Here is a 14,371-nt window from a genome sequence, read left to right as displayed (position 1 = left end):
AGGCTTGGAATGGTCTGGCTGTCGTTGAGTCTGACTGAGGCCTGTTTGGTTTTCGCCCATAATTTCTGTGCCGTTTTACAACAAACGAACGGGCCCATAACTCTCAGACTCTGTGGACTTATGAACGGGGCCTGGACCAGTCCGGTCCCGGCTTATCTGTCGGCGCCGTGCCTCATCATGCCCATTCCATACCCCATGTTCCCCATGTACCCCATATACCCCATACACCCCCTCTCTGTCGGTACTGGGTGCAAAATGATTTTCACATGTTTTCCTTTATTTTCCTTTATCTGTGAGCACGTTGCTGTTTTCGCACTTTTGTTGGCTAGCATGTGTTTTACCACTTTTTCCCGTTTTCCCCATCGAAAGATTCCCCCCAACCGCCCGAGTGTTTGGCTTTTAATTAAAATTGCAGCTAAATTATGAACTTTTCTTTTCTCGACCGCCTGCAAATTTCTTTCCAGCCGATGGGTCTGGGTCTTTGCCTCGACCTGGCCTGGCCCGTATATCAAAAAACGGCATTCTCTGCCAAGATGTGCAAATTTCGCTGGCCAGTAATTGAGGTTCTCCACAAAAAAGACAAAAAAAAAAAGAAAACTGAAAACTGAAAACAGAGAACACGTAATGGGGCCGTGCCAAATGAACTGTGAAGGAAATTCGCGTAAAAATGCGTTTTATTGTTACCCAATTAAGTCGATCGGCTGCATCCCATACGCTCTGCTCCATGCTTGAGTAAATCCACAACCCTCCCCTCCCCCCTCTTCTCATACACACCAAATTTCCACCGAAAATTTATGTGCTACTTTGGCTAATCGGCGGGAGCTTCGAGTTTTTGTTGCCTTTGGGGTTTTCTTTATTATTTTTTTTTTTTTCTAATTGTCTGCCAGTGGAATTTTTCCCTGCCCTGTTGAATTTTCGCTGTCCGCTTTTCATCGCCCGTCTCGTTGAATTGTGGCTTATCGTTCCGCAATATCAACTCAATTACAATGCGTGTCAATGGCAAAACGACAATGGGTAGCGTCCCCGAAGGCCATTTGAATTGGGAAGGGGGATTGAGTGGGAAAGTGGAAAAGTGGACTTCAACTGGCGGATATTATCATTGTTATTATCATTAAAAGCGATATGGGCAAGCCGGGGAGGAGAAAAAGCTCTTAATAAGATCCATATTGACGCAGGAGTTAACTACTACAATGGGTTCGGAGACGAAGATGAAAATAATAATCCTGACTCTGGGTGAGCAACCCAGAAAGACAGACAACATCGAACTGAAAGAGCTGTCTTATTTGATTTGTTTTGTGTACTCGCTGGGTAATTATCAAGAAACCTTTTTTTTAGAAAATATAACATGGCATCTTTATAAGTAATATAATAAAAATCACAATTAAATAATTAAGGATGATTATATTTAAGTGATATTTTTTTGATGAAAAAATTTCGCTGAAAGTTGTATTAAGTAACTTTTTTTGGGCAGCATTCTTGTGTTAGATTATCTTGTTAGCTTATTAAGTTTTTTAAGACATACCGATAAAACCAAATTTCATAAAAGAATATTTATTTAATTGGAAATTTAGTTTTTTGACTTATCTCGTTTCCCTTAATAAGCTACCAAAACAATATATTTTAAGAACGCTGCACAAAAAAAGTTATCCGACTTGCAACGGAAAAAATATCGCTGAAGTAATAATCATAATATTTAGATTCATTTTTCTTCGCTCAAAACAATAATAATTATTTTGTGAGCGATTAAATAAAGTCAATAAAATTCTTATTAAATTGGGATGGTTTTGTTCAATCAAATAATACCTGAAATATAATAAATATTTTGCTTTCTGGCAATAGTGAAAACTTTTTTAATATATTAATGCACGCAATGGTCATTGCAATAACACTTTATATTCATGCTTATTATTTTGAAAAACACATTAAAACCTAAAATTAAAAGTGTTTCATTAGCATTAATGCAATTTTTAATCAATATTAAATAAATAAATACTTCTAAAAGCATCAGTAATATAAATAGTTGCCTAAAACATATTAATATTCAGTTATCTTATTTTTTTTTGGAAATCTCATGATATTTCTACAGTAATTCTAATAAACTTGTAGCGTCGGAAAACTAAATTGAATAAAATCATTAATATTGTCAACAAAATTTGATTAGGTTCTTAAAGTTATACCTTATCAAAAGGAGATCTGTTACTAGAGAACAAAAGAGAGCGAAGGACACAAGATAAAATTTAAAATGGCCTTGTGGCCTTATCATAATTCCTCCAGTCAAAATCGAGCTCATACTCGCAATGCTCGAGTGCTCGAGTGCTCGACCCCTTTTTGCCCACATCGTGGCCTTGACCCCGGAGAAGTTGAGTGACGACCGAGAATAAAATCCATTTAAAATTGTGCAGCGACCACGAGAAGAAGCAATGATGATGACAATATGAATGGATGGTTGGGGGAAGAGGGGGTTCATGCGACATGTGCGCCTGCTGCAGGGTTAAGGATAAGGTCCTTTGATAAGTATTCTGGGCATCAGCGCTCCAACTCGAGATTCAGTCGGTCTGGCACTCCGGGTCCATTGTTGTTGCTGTTATTATTGTTGTTATTATTTGCCAAATAAGCGAACGTCCATCCGCGTTGTCTTCCTGCCACGCCCACCTCCTCGGCAGGCAGCTCCTTTGTTGTCAGTCCTCAGCCCTCCACTCTCGCGTCGCTCGTCGATGATGCAGACATAAGATATGAAAAATATGAAGCAACAGCAATCACAATGGTCGCACCAGTCACCAAAGGCAATCACCAACTCCCGAGCCCCTTGCCAAAAAACCCCCCCACAGGCGCACATGCGTGGGCATCGGCGGACAATACCCATAAATACATTTGTGTAACAACAACCGAGGGCAAGAAAATAGCAATGCAAATGTAAGACTTTCAATTATTTATGACATATAATTAATAATTCAAATGATTCTATTATATGGGGTAAAATTATATTATTATTGCGATCTTTGAAATTAATCCATGTGTAATAAACAAATCTTGCTGTTAACGGAACACAAACAAGTACAATAATTTAGAAATTCACATTCAGAAAACTAAAATTTAAAAAAAAAATACTTAAATAATCATGGTCAATTAAATCTAATTTCATACATGGAGCGTTTTATTTCAGCTCTACAATTTTACTATTTTCTTTTAAGACGCTATAGATCGTTATGAAGCACACTGTCATACCTAAAATATTCCTTACTGAACCCTTACTTATTATGCCTCGCAAATTAAAACATCAAAAAAGATAAGTCGCCTTTTCCATATAAAATATTCTTCGATATATTGAAAATTATTTCCTGCGACGGCAATATTATAAATACCAAGTTAATATTTAAAATATCACGTCGATTTTTTGAGAATATCGATTTGATAATTTTGATATAAAAATTATATTTAAAGATACAAATTATTTATGATATGTGTTTATAGAGATCCCATATAAAATTATCTTTTCTCAAATATTTTTGTGTTAAATAATTTGAATGGATTTCGAAATATTAGTGCTTCGCAAAAGCGCATGATTGGAGCTAAAACTGGGACCGCCACTGCATTTTATTTACAAAGAGGACACGTGTGTGTCTGCGTTTGTATATAAATCACCCTTAATGCCTTTGCCCACAGGGAGTGGCGAATAACCGAAAGAAAGTTCAGGGGGCGGAGGAGCAACCTCAGAGTTTCGTTCAAGAAACACCATAAATTGAAGTCAAGTGCTGCCAATTAGTTGCCAAAATTATTTTATGATATTTTCCGACTAATTAAATAAACATTTACGGCGACCAAGTGGGCGGTCAGTCTGCAAAATCGATAAAGAGCAGCGAAAAAAATGCCATAAAAAACATAAGCAAAAGGTAGCAGTAGCAGCAGCAGTCAACTCCATCCAATCAAGGCCCACCACATCCCACAAGATCCCAACTCGCATCCTTGCTGGTTTTTTCATCAATCAAGGAAACAGCACAGCAGCCATACCAAGAACAATAATCAATCATAAGCAAGACAGGGGATAAGGGGATGGCTCAGCTGCCCCCGCACCTGTCCGAAAAATAGAGCACGTAACAGTTTCCCATCATTATTAATTATTTATGAAATGTACGGAGCCATTCACCCATTCACCCACCCATCCACGATCCCACCATCCACCATCCATTCCAAGGAAAAAACGTCCCGGACTGCCATTAAATGATTAGCCATCCTTGGACCCGATGGTGCTATCCTTGGTATTCGCAAAATAGGAGCGGGTTAAGCTCGTTAGGCAATGACCGTAATTTGCTGAAACTATTGGAAACCGATGGAGCAAACTGTTTGTGATATCCTTTATCAATTGGGTTAAACTGCGAAAGCTTAAGTGGAAACTTTAAGCAAGGCTATTTTGGCGCAAATTTCCGTTTTCTACTAGAAAAATAAACAAATAGAGAATTCAAATGAGTTAATGAGAGTGAAGTTGCATATATACATTTTATCACTCGAGTAATTTAAGTTAGAGTTACACAAAAAATATTAAATGGAGCTCTTTTTATTAGCACAAGTTTTTAAGGATAAATGTTGCCAAATCTAAGGTGCATTTAAAATTATAGCTTTTATTTATTTAAGTCAATTTTCATGATATTTATTTATTTATTCTGTGGATTTATTTATTCTGTGGAGTTTAATAACAACGACATTGCAAATGAAAAATGCATTGCAAAATATCTAATTAGTCTCGACAATATTTGTGTACTACTTTTTTTGTACATTTTTTTTGGGTAAAATGTGTTTGATATTTATTTATTTTGTTCTGAGCCTCCCACAACCAATATCGTCGCTGCCCTACTCATTTCTCCTAATAATCCTTATTGTTTCATCCCCAAATAAATGACATATGATGCATAAGTTCAAATATATATCCTTGATTATTCCCCTTTCTAATTATGACCTTTCTCGTATGTTTTTCCAGTGTGCCAGTGCAATGGACACGCCCGTCGCTGCCGCTTCAACCTGGAGTTGTATAAGCTATCCGGCCGAGTTTCGGGAGGAGTGTGCTACAATTGCCAACACGATACTACCGGACGGTACTGCCACTACTGCCGCGAGGGATATTACCGCGATGCCACCAAGCCGCCCAATCATCGCAAAGTCTGCAAGCGTAAGTTTCGCTTTCTCCAGTCTCCCGCTGATTGAATGAAAGACAGCACGATGTCTTCACCAGTTACTACTTGATATACATGTGTTTCGGTGTAGGGCTTTTACCTCTTTTCATTGCCGCTTGGAACACAGATTTTTGGGTATTCAGTTAGGCTGCAATGCATACAAATATAAAGTTTGCCAGATGAAAATTGTAGCAATAAAGCCTTACCTTTTATTTTTGGCACTGCTTAACCTTAGGCCTGCAAAAATAAACAACGTGGACGTAAATTTGTATGCCCTTCATCCATTAATTTTCACACGTTCAAATTAATTAAGTAAATAACAATAGCATTGATAGCAAAGAATAAAAAAGTTGCACCTACAAAATATAGCAAACAAAAATTCTTTAGCATTTTTCTAGAGTACTACGACCTCAAAATTTACTTTTCAATATGTTTGTTTATTGTTAAAATTTAAAAACATAACTTAATAGAATACTTTTTCTAATATTTTGTAAGCAAAATTATTGTACTAAGAACTGTTCACTTAAAAGTTTAGATTTCTTTTCTTGTGAAAAGTACAAGTATCGCTTTTGAAATATTTCTTATTGGTTCAGAAACCGTGTAGTTGTTATTGCCTGTAGTTGTTATTGCCTGTCTCCACTGCTGTCCTTATACAGCACAGAAATGACTGAGTTGCCCATGCATTCCCAAGTTGCCCCCGGTTTTATTGATAATAAGCTGTCATCAATCAGTGGTCCCATAAGCTGTCTACCAGGCCGACAGATAGACAGACAGGCAGACAGACAGCTGTGTGTATAGATGGATAGATGGAGCCTCGCTCTAATGAGGATGACAAGCCCGCTTCTGATTCGCCAACCTTCTCCACCTCCCCTCGATTCGCAGGTTGTGACTGCCATCCGGTGGGTTCGACGGGCAAGACGTGCAATCACCTGAGTGGCCAGTGTCCTTGCAAGGAGGGCGTCACCGGACTGACCTGCAACCGATGTGCCCGGGGCTATCAGCAGACCCGCTCCCATGTGGCACCCTGCATCAGTAAGTGGCGTTCTACGAGCAGATCCTTAGGAACCACATGGTTCCCAGTCCCTAATCTCCCCCCCTCCCTCTTTTTTACCACCCAACAGAAGTGCCCACCAACGCAAATATGATTCAGGCCGAGAGTGCTGGCGGCGGTGGAGGAGGCGGCACGGGCGATTACAAGGACGGCGGCGGCTCGCAGGTCGAGGAAATGAAGAAGTGTAAGTACACTGAGAGAAAAGCGTCGGCTCTTGATCCGCCTTTGTATATTTACAAACTTTACGCCCCACAGACTGCGGCAAGTGCAAGGCGAGTCCCAAGAAGCTCAACCTCAACAAGTTTTGCATGGAAGATTATGGTGAGTTATAAATTACACTTTGCTATTTTTGGGGCTCTGTTTTTAGTTTTCATGGTATTGTAAAACAAGGTTTCAAACGGAGACAATCTACGAAACTGAGCAGTTTTAAAACTACTTTTAATATTTCTTAGCTTAGTGTTAATCTTAAATTGCACTCCTTAGATTAAATTTCAATGCATTGGCTTAAAAATTACATTTACTCGTGACCTTAAGTTTATAGTCATTATTAGGTCCATGATTGCTTTAATATTTTATTTTAGAAAATGTGTTTCTTTAAATCAGGCTTTCTTCGTCTTTTTAAAAAAAAGTTTAAAACTAAGAAAGTTTGTATATTTTTAAAGGTTTATTTTAATCTAAAATAACACTCTTCAAATTCAATTTTTAAATAATCATTGACTTAAAAATTATATTCACTCATGACCTTAAATGTATGTCCATTATGAAGTCCATCAATACTTATATAGTTTGTTTAAGGATATTCAGGTTTTAAACTCGTTTTATCTTTCTCATATTAATCTAAAAATAGGTTTTAAACTGAGAAATTATGAGAACTTTAAAACTTCACTTAAAAACTTTCTGGTACTTTAAACTTATACACAAATATAGTTCGTTTGTAATTCATTTTATAATCATTATTTGGCCATTAATTACAAATCCGTTATTAGCATTTAAACACTTGAAATTAATTTACAGCCATTTTGGCCAAAGTAATTGGCCACGATCGCGCCTCCCAGGACATTAGCACGGAAAAGTTTTCGATTGAGCGGCAGAACGAGATCTACAAGTACGAGATCAACATCCAGACGATCTTCAAGCGGAATCCCATGTCGGGCACGACCAGTTCCTTGTTGGGCAGGGGCAACATGATGCTGCTGGTGCCGCGCAAGAGCATCGAGTGCCAGTGTCCCAAAATAAAGCTAAACAAGTGAGTAGACAACAATCATTCAATATCCGAAACGATTCATTTGTGTTTCATTCATAAGAATTCTAAGAACCAGTAGGTGAATCAATATTGGGTGGGTAGACGCATTCCAGCATGCAATTTAATTTAAGTCAACTACAAAATTATATAAAATCTAGAGATACAATTCAATGAGTTTAACTTGAAGAAACTTCGAATTTGTATTGTTAAATTTATATTTGATTTTTTTTTTAAATTTTTTGTTTTCCATAAGAAGCAGAAGAATAGTTAAATTGTTTATATTGCATGAAGAATTCAAAGAATTCAAAGGGTTCAATAAAAAAAAGCCTTAAAAAACTTAATTTTTTTCAAACTTTTTTTGTATCTTAAGAAGACGCCGACTTTTTAGTAGATCTGAATATTTTTACTTATATCCAATTTTAAAGTTTTGATAAGTTTCCTGAAAACTGGCCAAAAATGCAATTTTTATCTGTTTATGGTAATTGATTGTACATATTGATGGGTGTTAAAAGAGTGTAAAGTACTCTTCACACTGCGTTTATTGGGTTTATGGAACTTGGAACTTACCAATGTCAACCTCTTCGAACCTCTCCACCCGCAGATCGTATCTCATCCTTGGACGTGACTCGGAGGCGGCGCCTGGGTATTTGGCCATAGGACCCAGCTCGGTGGTCCTGGAATGGAAGGACGAGTGGTCGCTGCGCATGAAGCGCTTCCAGCGGCGCGCACGCAAATGCAGTTGAATCGAGCCGGAAACGGAATATGTCAGAGCGGATTTCAATTTCACACACTTGGCTAGGTATCGGTTTTTGTATAAATTGTACAGTTTACTCAAGTTTCTGACCTTCTTCGGCATCATGCTATAAATTAATCGAATCGGAGCAACCCCTTCCCCCCGCTCCGCCCCACCCAACTCCAATCATTATCATCAGCAATTCCCGACCGAAAGTAACCCCGAAATAGTCGCGGAGTCCCATCTATATAATCTCAATTCCTCCCTAGATTACCTTCTTCCGGGGCGGTCTCTAGTCTATAAAGCGCTTTACACAGACCTAAAAACAAACAATCGGAAAACAAGACAACACTGCGTATTATCCCCTTTTGTGAAACACCAAATGCTAATTACAGTTACGTGCCAATGGATGGGCGTTATGCTGGCCATAAAAACCAGTTATAAATTAAAAAAAAAAGTGCGAAAAAGAGCCGAAACATCGAGTGAAAATGTCGCGTGTTGCAATTCTAGACAGGCCAACAAATGCAAATTTTGGGTGGCAATGGGGCAGTATATAGAAAAAGAAAACAAACACGTCGACACATAAGTGCAGTCATAAACCAACAACACGAACCTTCACCAATTGGCAGATGACCATTCATCAGGGTCACTCAATAGATGCTACTAAATAAATAGACTTTTTTTTGTAATATTTTGATTCCGAAAAGTCACCCAATTATTTTCTAGATTTAGTTTTGGTGGTTTCCATTAAAACCTGACATTAAATTTTTACTAAATTTTAGAGTTGAAACAAAAAATGACCGTGAAAAAAACCTGAAATGTTATAAGACCGAAAATAGTGAAACAAATGGATTTATTTCCATGCTAATCGCCGAAAAAACCAAATCAAAACTGTTTCAAAAGGAAAACTTAAGGCAACAATTAGTGTTTATTGTCTTTCTGTCCCAATGACATTATTTATTTGTATTGAAAATTAGTAATCATTGTGTGTTTTTTCAATGTCAATGTTTATTGATATAGTTTCTTATTTGCTAAGCATACCCCTGATAGTGCTTATATAGCAAACTTTTCTTACCCCCGTTTTCTCATTTTTTACCATCTGTCTCGTAATCAAATTCACTTTCCAATATTTGCTAAATTCCTGTTTAAACATTTACCATTTGTTGCTGGTCCAACAATTTTTGCTTGCAGTACTTTACTTTACTCTTGCCGAGGGTATTTTAAATTTGACCATCTGTCTGCTTCAATTTCATTTCAAAGTATTAAAAAAGTTCTAGTATTCTTTTGGTTTAATAGTTTTAAATTTATTGAAATCGGAGATAAATATTCAGTACAAACTTGTTGTTGACCAAGTTGCAAGTGTAATTATACTACGGCTTACTAAAGTTTCATATTTTTCTTCCTTATTTTTATTTCAGGTATTATTTCGTGCATTTTTGTGCAGCAGAAAAACGTTTCTCAAGAATTTATGCAAACAGTGTTTTTGCCGATAATTATGCACATGTTTATTGACAATATGCTAGTTGATTTTTCACGCGCTTTTGCATACCAATTTGTTTGATGAATGCATCAATAAAAAACCAAGGCAGCCACAGCGGCAAAACACGCATTTAAAATGCATTTATTTGAATTTAATTTTCAATTTGAATTATGCATGCAAATTGGTAGCGCATCGATTTTGGCTCACCATCTCGCTTGCTCGCATTCAGTCTGTTTATTTTTCTGTTTCTGTCTGAAATCGAATCGAAGGCGTCAAGAGTGAGATGATGGAAGGTGTTAAGGGATCGGTGTGGGGACCGGTTGTAACTTGTTTTTGGAGCATGTGTAGGCCACGCAACACTTGAAACTCATCCCGGGTAGCCCCTTAGTACAGTGAAACCCATCATAAGACGAATTTTTCACATTGATAGTAAGGGAAAAGAATACACATAAAATCTTTCACTTTGCGGCATAATTAACTTGAAACAAAAGTACTTAAATTCAATGTTTTATATATTTACCTGATTATTTTAGAATTGTATAAAAACATATTTTCCTACATTTGACTATCTTTTTTGTAGTAAAAAATTATTATAAACAACTAGTGGTCTGTTGTTTTGGGTAATCACAGCTTTTTCTTTAGTAAGTGCTCACTGTATTGCTCGACAAGCATCACATGCTAAAGCCAACAAAGCACCAGACAACAAGAAACACGTAATACAAATTAAACAGTCGAAACAAACAAACAAAGCTTGGGGGCTGTAAATTTTACAATTTTAAATCTTAATCTTTATTCAAGATTATTTTAAAGTGCCCACTTTCTATTATAAATTTTAACGCAAATGCAATAGAAAATGTCTTTTATATTGACCATTGATGATGGCACATCCAAAATCAACACTTTTTTGTCCGTGTACTGTACAAATGAACTTCGTGGGCTGAGCCACTGATATGCATGCCCCCCCACAAAAACCGGCGAACCACCGACGATTGCAGTTACATTTTTTCGATGTTGCTGCGGATTAAACATGTTTCGGGCTCAAAATGTAACATGATATATGACAGCCAAGTGTCGAACTTGATAAATGTTTTAATGAATTTATTTTCGTGTTTATGTGCTGCCTGCCTGCCTGCCAGTGACTGAATCGAGATCTTTGGCTGACTTTGGTTGGGTTCGACGGCTGCCACGACACCTACTCTCTGGGTCTTTTGTGGCCGTCCGATTCTGATGTGTTGTATATCCCCCCATTGCCATTCCCATTCCCATCCACATTCACATCCACATCCACATCCATTTCCACATCCACTCACAAGTTATTCAGGTCCGAGACCGTGACCATGATGTATGATAAATCAAAATGGGGGCAACTTATGCAGGGACAGTCCACAGTTGGACAGTTAACATGCTGCGGCATTTAAGCCGAGATTTGTGTTCGCATTCACTCTCCGCCCAGGGACGCATAATTAGCTCTGGCTCTGACTCTGGCTCTGACTCTGGCTCTGAATTTGACTATGACTCTGGCCATGTCACAGGGATCTGGATCTGGATCCGTATTTGTTTCTCTTTCAGTTTCCCGCTGGCCAACGCGGCGTATGAGTCATGAACACACGTGTGCCCACCGACAAACACACACATGGACAATCATTCGGAAAAATGTCCTGCAGCAAGATAAATGCAAAATTGTCAACTGTTAACTGTATACATTTATTCACATTTTTGAGCACAATAATGCACTGCAACGGGGATATGAATTGTTGAAATGGTTTGGTAGGCAAAAGTCAGTAAGCCGATAAATTCTTTACCAGCAGCAATAATCCATTGAATTTAATTTACATTTTTAAATTTAAAATAAAAGCAAACCATATCAAACTACGCCAAATTCTTGTTGCTTAATTCATTAATTAACTGATTAAATTTGTTCACAACATTATATATTTTCTCAAAGATTAAAACCAAACAGCTTTACTTGTAATTAAATTCGAATATTTTTTTTTTTCATATTATTATTATTATATTTTGTTGACTTCAATTTTCGACCTTATTAGAGCTTATTCATCCCTCATCATTTTGGATCAACCCCTTTTTACCTGAAGCTCAAAAAAAAAAAAACATTAAATAAATGCTGGAAAAAGTATTAAACAACAGAACAAAAAAAAGGGGAAATGAAATGAGAAATTCAATTGTGGCCTCGGTCTGGTCTCGTCGACTGTGGCCGGCTTCATGCCTTCATGCATATTTAAATGAGATTTTGCGTTAACTGAATTTTTCAGCGGCATTCTCCAGCGGAGGCGGGGGCGGTTTCGGGGGCGTGGCCAGTCGCATATGTAGGCGAGCAAGCGGCCCTTAACAAAAAAAAAAAAAACATATTAATTTATATAATGTACGTGTACGCACAGAGATATAAAACATTCATATAGATTTAAATAAATTGGGTTCTTCTCATTTCTTTTTTTTTCCTTTTTTGTTGTTGGTTTTTTCGCAATTTTTGTCGTTCATTTAACGCACAATGGGGTGGAGGCGTGGCAACAGGCGTGTTGTCGCATATGTATTTTAAATAGGATGCAGGCCCCATTAGCATATAAATTGACGCAGCGACAGTTGAGTGGATAAAAAATCTCTTAACCGCTTCGAGAGGCTTTACAAAAAAAAAAAAAGTAAAAGGATGGCCCGTAACTGTTAACTAGCATTTGGTTAAAATAAAAAAATACAAAAAAAATACTAATTGAAATGCCCACCAAACATCACAGAAAAAACCCCCATTCGTACCACAAAAACAGCACCAAGCTACCAAATTGACTTCCGTTTCCGCTAATTCAAAAACAAAATGAAATTTCTTCGAAAGATTGAACAAGTACTTAAAGAGAGATGCAAACATAACCAAATTAGTCATTAGTTGATATGTCAAGCCGTTTATTTATTTACACCTTTTTTTCCTAATCTTAATTATAAATTAATACACATAAACTGAGTATAATTATAACGAATACACAAGGAGAGAAAGCCAGAGAGCTAAAATGTATTTATATGTTATGGGAACCGAAATGCAAGTTTTGACCATCCAAAATTCTCTCTTTCCTGTAGATCACTTCCCTATTTGGTTTGCAAATGCAATAAGCAATGCCTACTAATCACATATCCTTCAACCACACACATATAAACACGATTAATTATTAAATAATGTTTTTTTTTTTGTCAGACTAATATGAATATCATGCGTGTGTGTCCAAAACGAATTATTCATATTGTAAGCTAAAAAAATGGAATACATAAAACGCATAAATACGAATAAAACATAAATATAATCAAAAAACAAAAAAAAAAAACACAAAAGAAAGCAATTTTTTTTATCTTAGATTTTTTGTAAATACTCAAAAATCGTAACGAGTGCAGAAGGAACGGTAAAACAGATAGAACTATATATATAGATATATATATTGATAAATTGATTACAATTTCGATTATTGGTAATTATTATGTTGATCCATAAATTGCACACTCACGCACACACACACACACACAATGGCAGCAGAAGAAAGCAAAAGGAATTCACATTGTCTGATATTAAAGTATTGTAGTTGGTACTTATATAATATATATATATATATATAAATAAATATTAAAATATGATTAATCATAATACATAAAGTATGCAATTTTTGTGGCAAAAGAAAAAATATATCAAAGACAAGCAGATGGAAGAGAATCCAAGTTATATATATGTATCATTTATGTGTACTTGAAAAAGTAAAAAACCGAAAATAAAGCAAAAAGAGCATGAAAGTTTAATCGAATTAAGTGGACAAATTGCTAATAATAATAATAAAACTAATAACGAAATCAAACTAAATAATGTGTACTTACTGGGGGTCAGAAGGCACTAGTTATGCTTATGTATGTGGAATTATAAAATAGGTAAGCATTTGTATTTATAAGAAATAAATAAGATTATAATAAGGAAAATTAAATTTGTTTAACTTTGAATTATTTTAAGGCTTGTGCTTATAAAAATATTTTACTCAGCAAAAACAAACCACTAATTATTAGGTCTATTTTTAAAATTATTTGTTCAAAATAAAAAACCGCCTAGTATTTATATTTTTAAAATTTTTGATATATGCCCAAAATCTAATTTTTACTATTGTAGGACTTTCTAATTGTTTGGAATTCTAAGAAAAATAGCCTTTGTGCTTAACAAAATATATGATATACTAATATTGATTTAAAAGTCTAAAACCTAAAATAAATGTTTTAAAAAACATATTATAGTCTGTTACTTAGTTTTTTTCTATTATTTTTTTTTAATTTATAGTACTTATTTAAAAAGTCAGCTGTTTGTTTTGAATAAATAATTTATAATAACATAGTTTTGTGTATATTTATGACCATTAATTAAAACTCAACTGATAAATGAGGCTGTGTTAAGAGGCCTTAATTTATATAAATACTGTAAAATAAAAAACTACTTTAAATTCCTTTAGTTTCATCCCTTAATGATAGGTTGCCCGCCTAGAATCTATATTAAATTCACATTACCCAAAGCCCTCCAACGAAATATCGAATCTACTTGCGAGAATCTTTGGCACCATCAGGTTAATGGAATCACGGCAAAGTCATCAGGGAGGTGCCGACAATGCCCGCAATCCCTACGTTTTCCCACCGCCGAGATGCGGCAATAAAGTCGTCTAGTCGATGGGGGGCA

General features: G+C 36.0%; 1 protein-coding gene across 1 annotated transcript in view; it reads left to right on the top strand.

The window, feature by feature from the left end:
* The window catches only part of LOC108135413 (netrin-B), a 75,910-nt gene extending 62,396 nt beyond the window's left edge, over nucleotides 1-13,514 (top strand). The window contains exons 3-8 of the mRNA XM_017256120.2: nucleotides 4,973-5,161; nucleotides 6,048-6,197; nucleotides 6,287-6,400; nucleotides 6,472-6,537; nucleotides 7,231-7,462; nucleotides 8,061-13,514. Coding sequence (XP_017111609.1) covers nucleotides 4,973-5,161; nucleotides 6,048-6,197; nucleotides 6,287-6,400; nucleotides 6,472-6,537; nucleotides 7,231-7,462; nucleotides 8,061-8,202 — 893 coding nt within the window. The 3' untranslated portion in view covers nucleotides 8,203-13,514. The remainder of the gene's footprint in view (nucleotides 1-4,972; nucleotides 5,162-6,047; nucleotides 6,198-6,286; nucleotides 6,401-6,471; nucleotides 6,538-7,230; nucleotides 7,463-8,060) is intronic.
* The last annotated feature ends 857 nt before the right edge of the window (nucleotides 13,515-14,371 follow it).

This window comes from Drosophila elegans, unplaced genomic scaffold (assembly GCF_018152505.1).
Source record: "Drosophila elegans isolate 14027-0461.03 unplaced genomic scaffold, ASM1815250v1 contig_149, whole genome shotgun sequence".
Taxonomy (NCBI): Eukaryota; Metazoa; Arthropoda; class Insecta; order Diptera; family Drosophilidae; genus Drosophila; species Drosophila elegans.
Note: the sequence above shows the minus strand (reverse complement) of the source record. Positions and strands in the feature narration are given on the sequence as shown.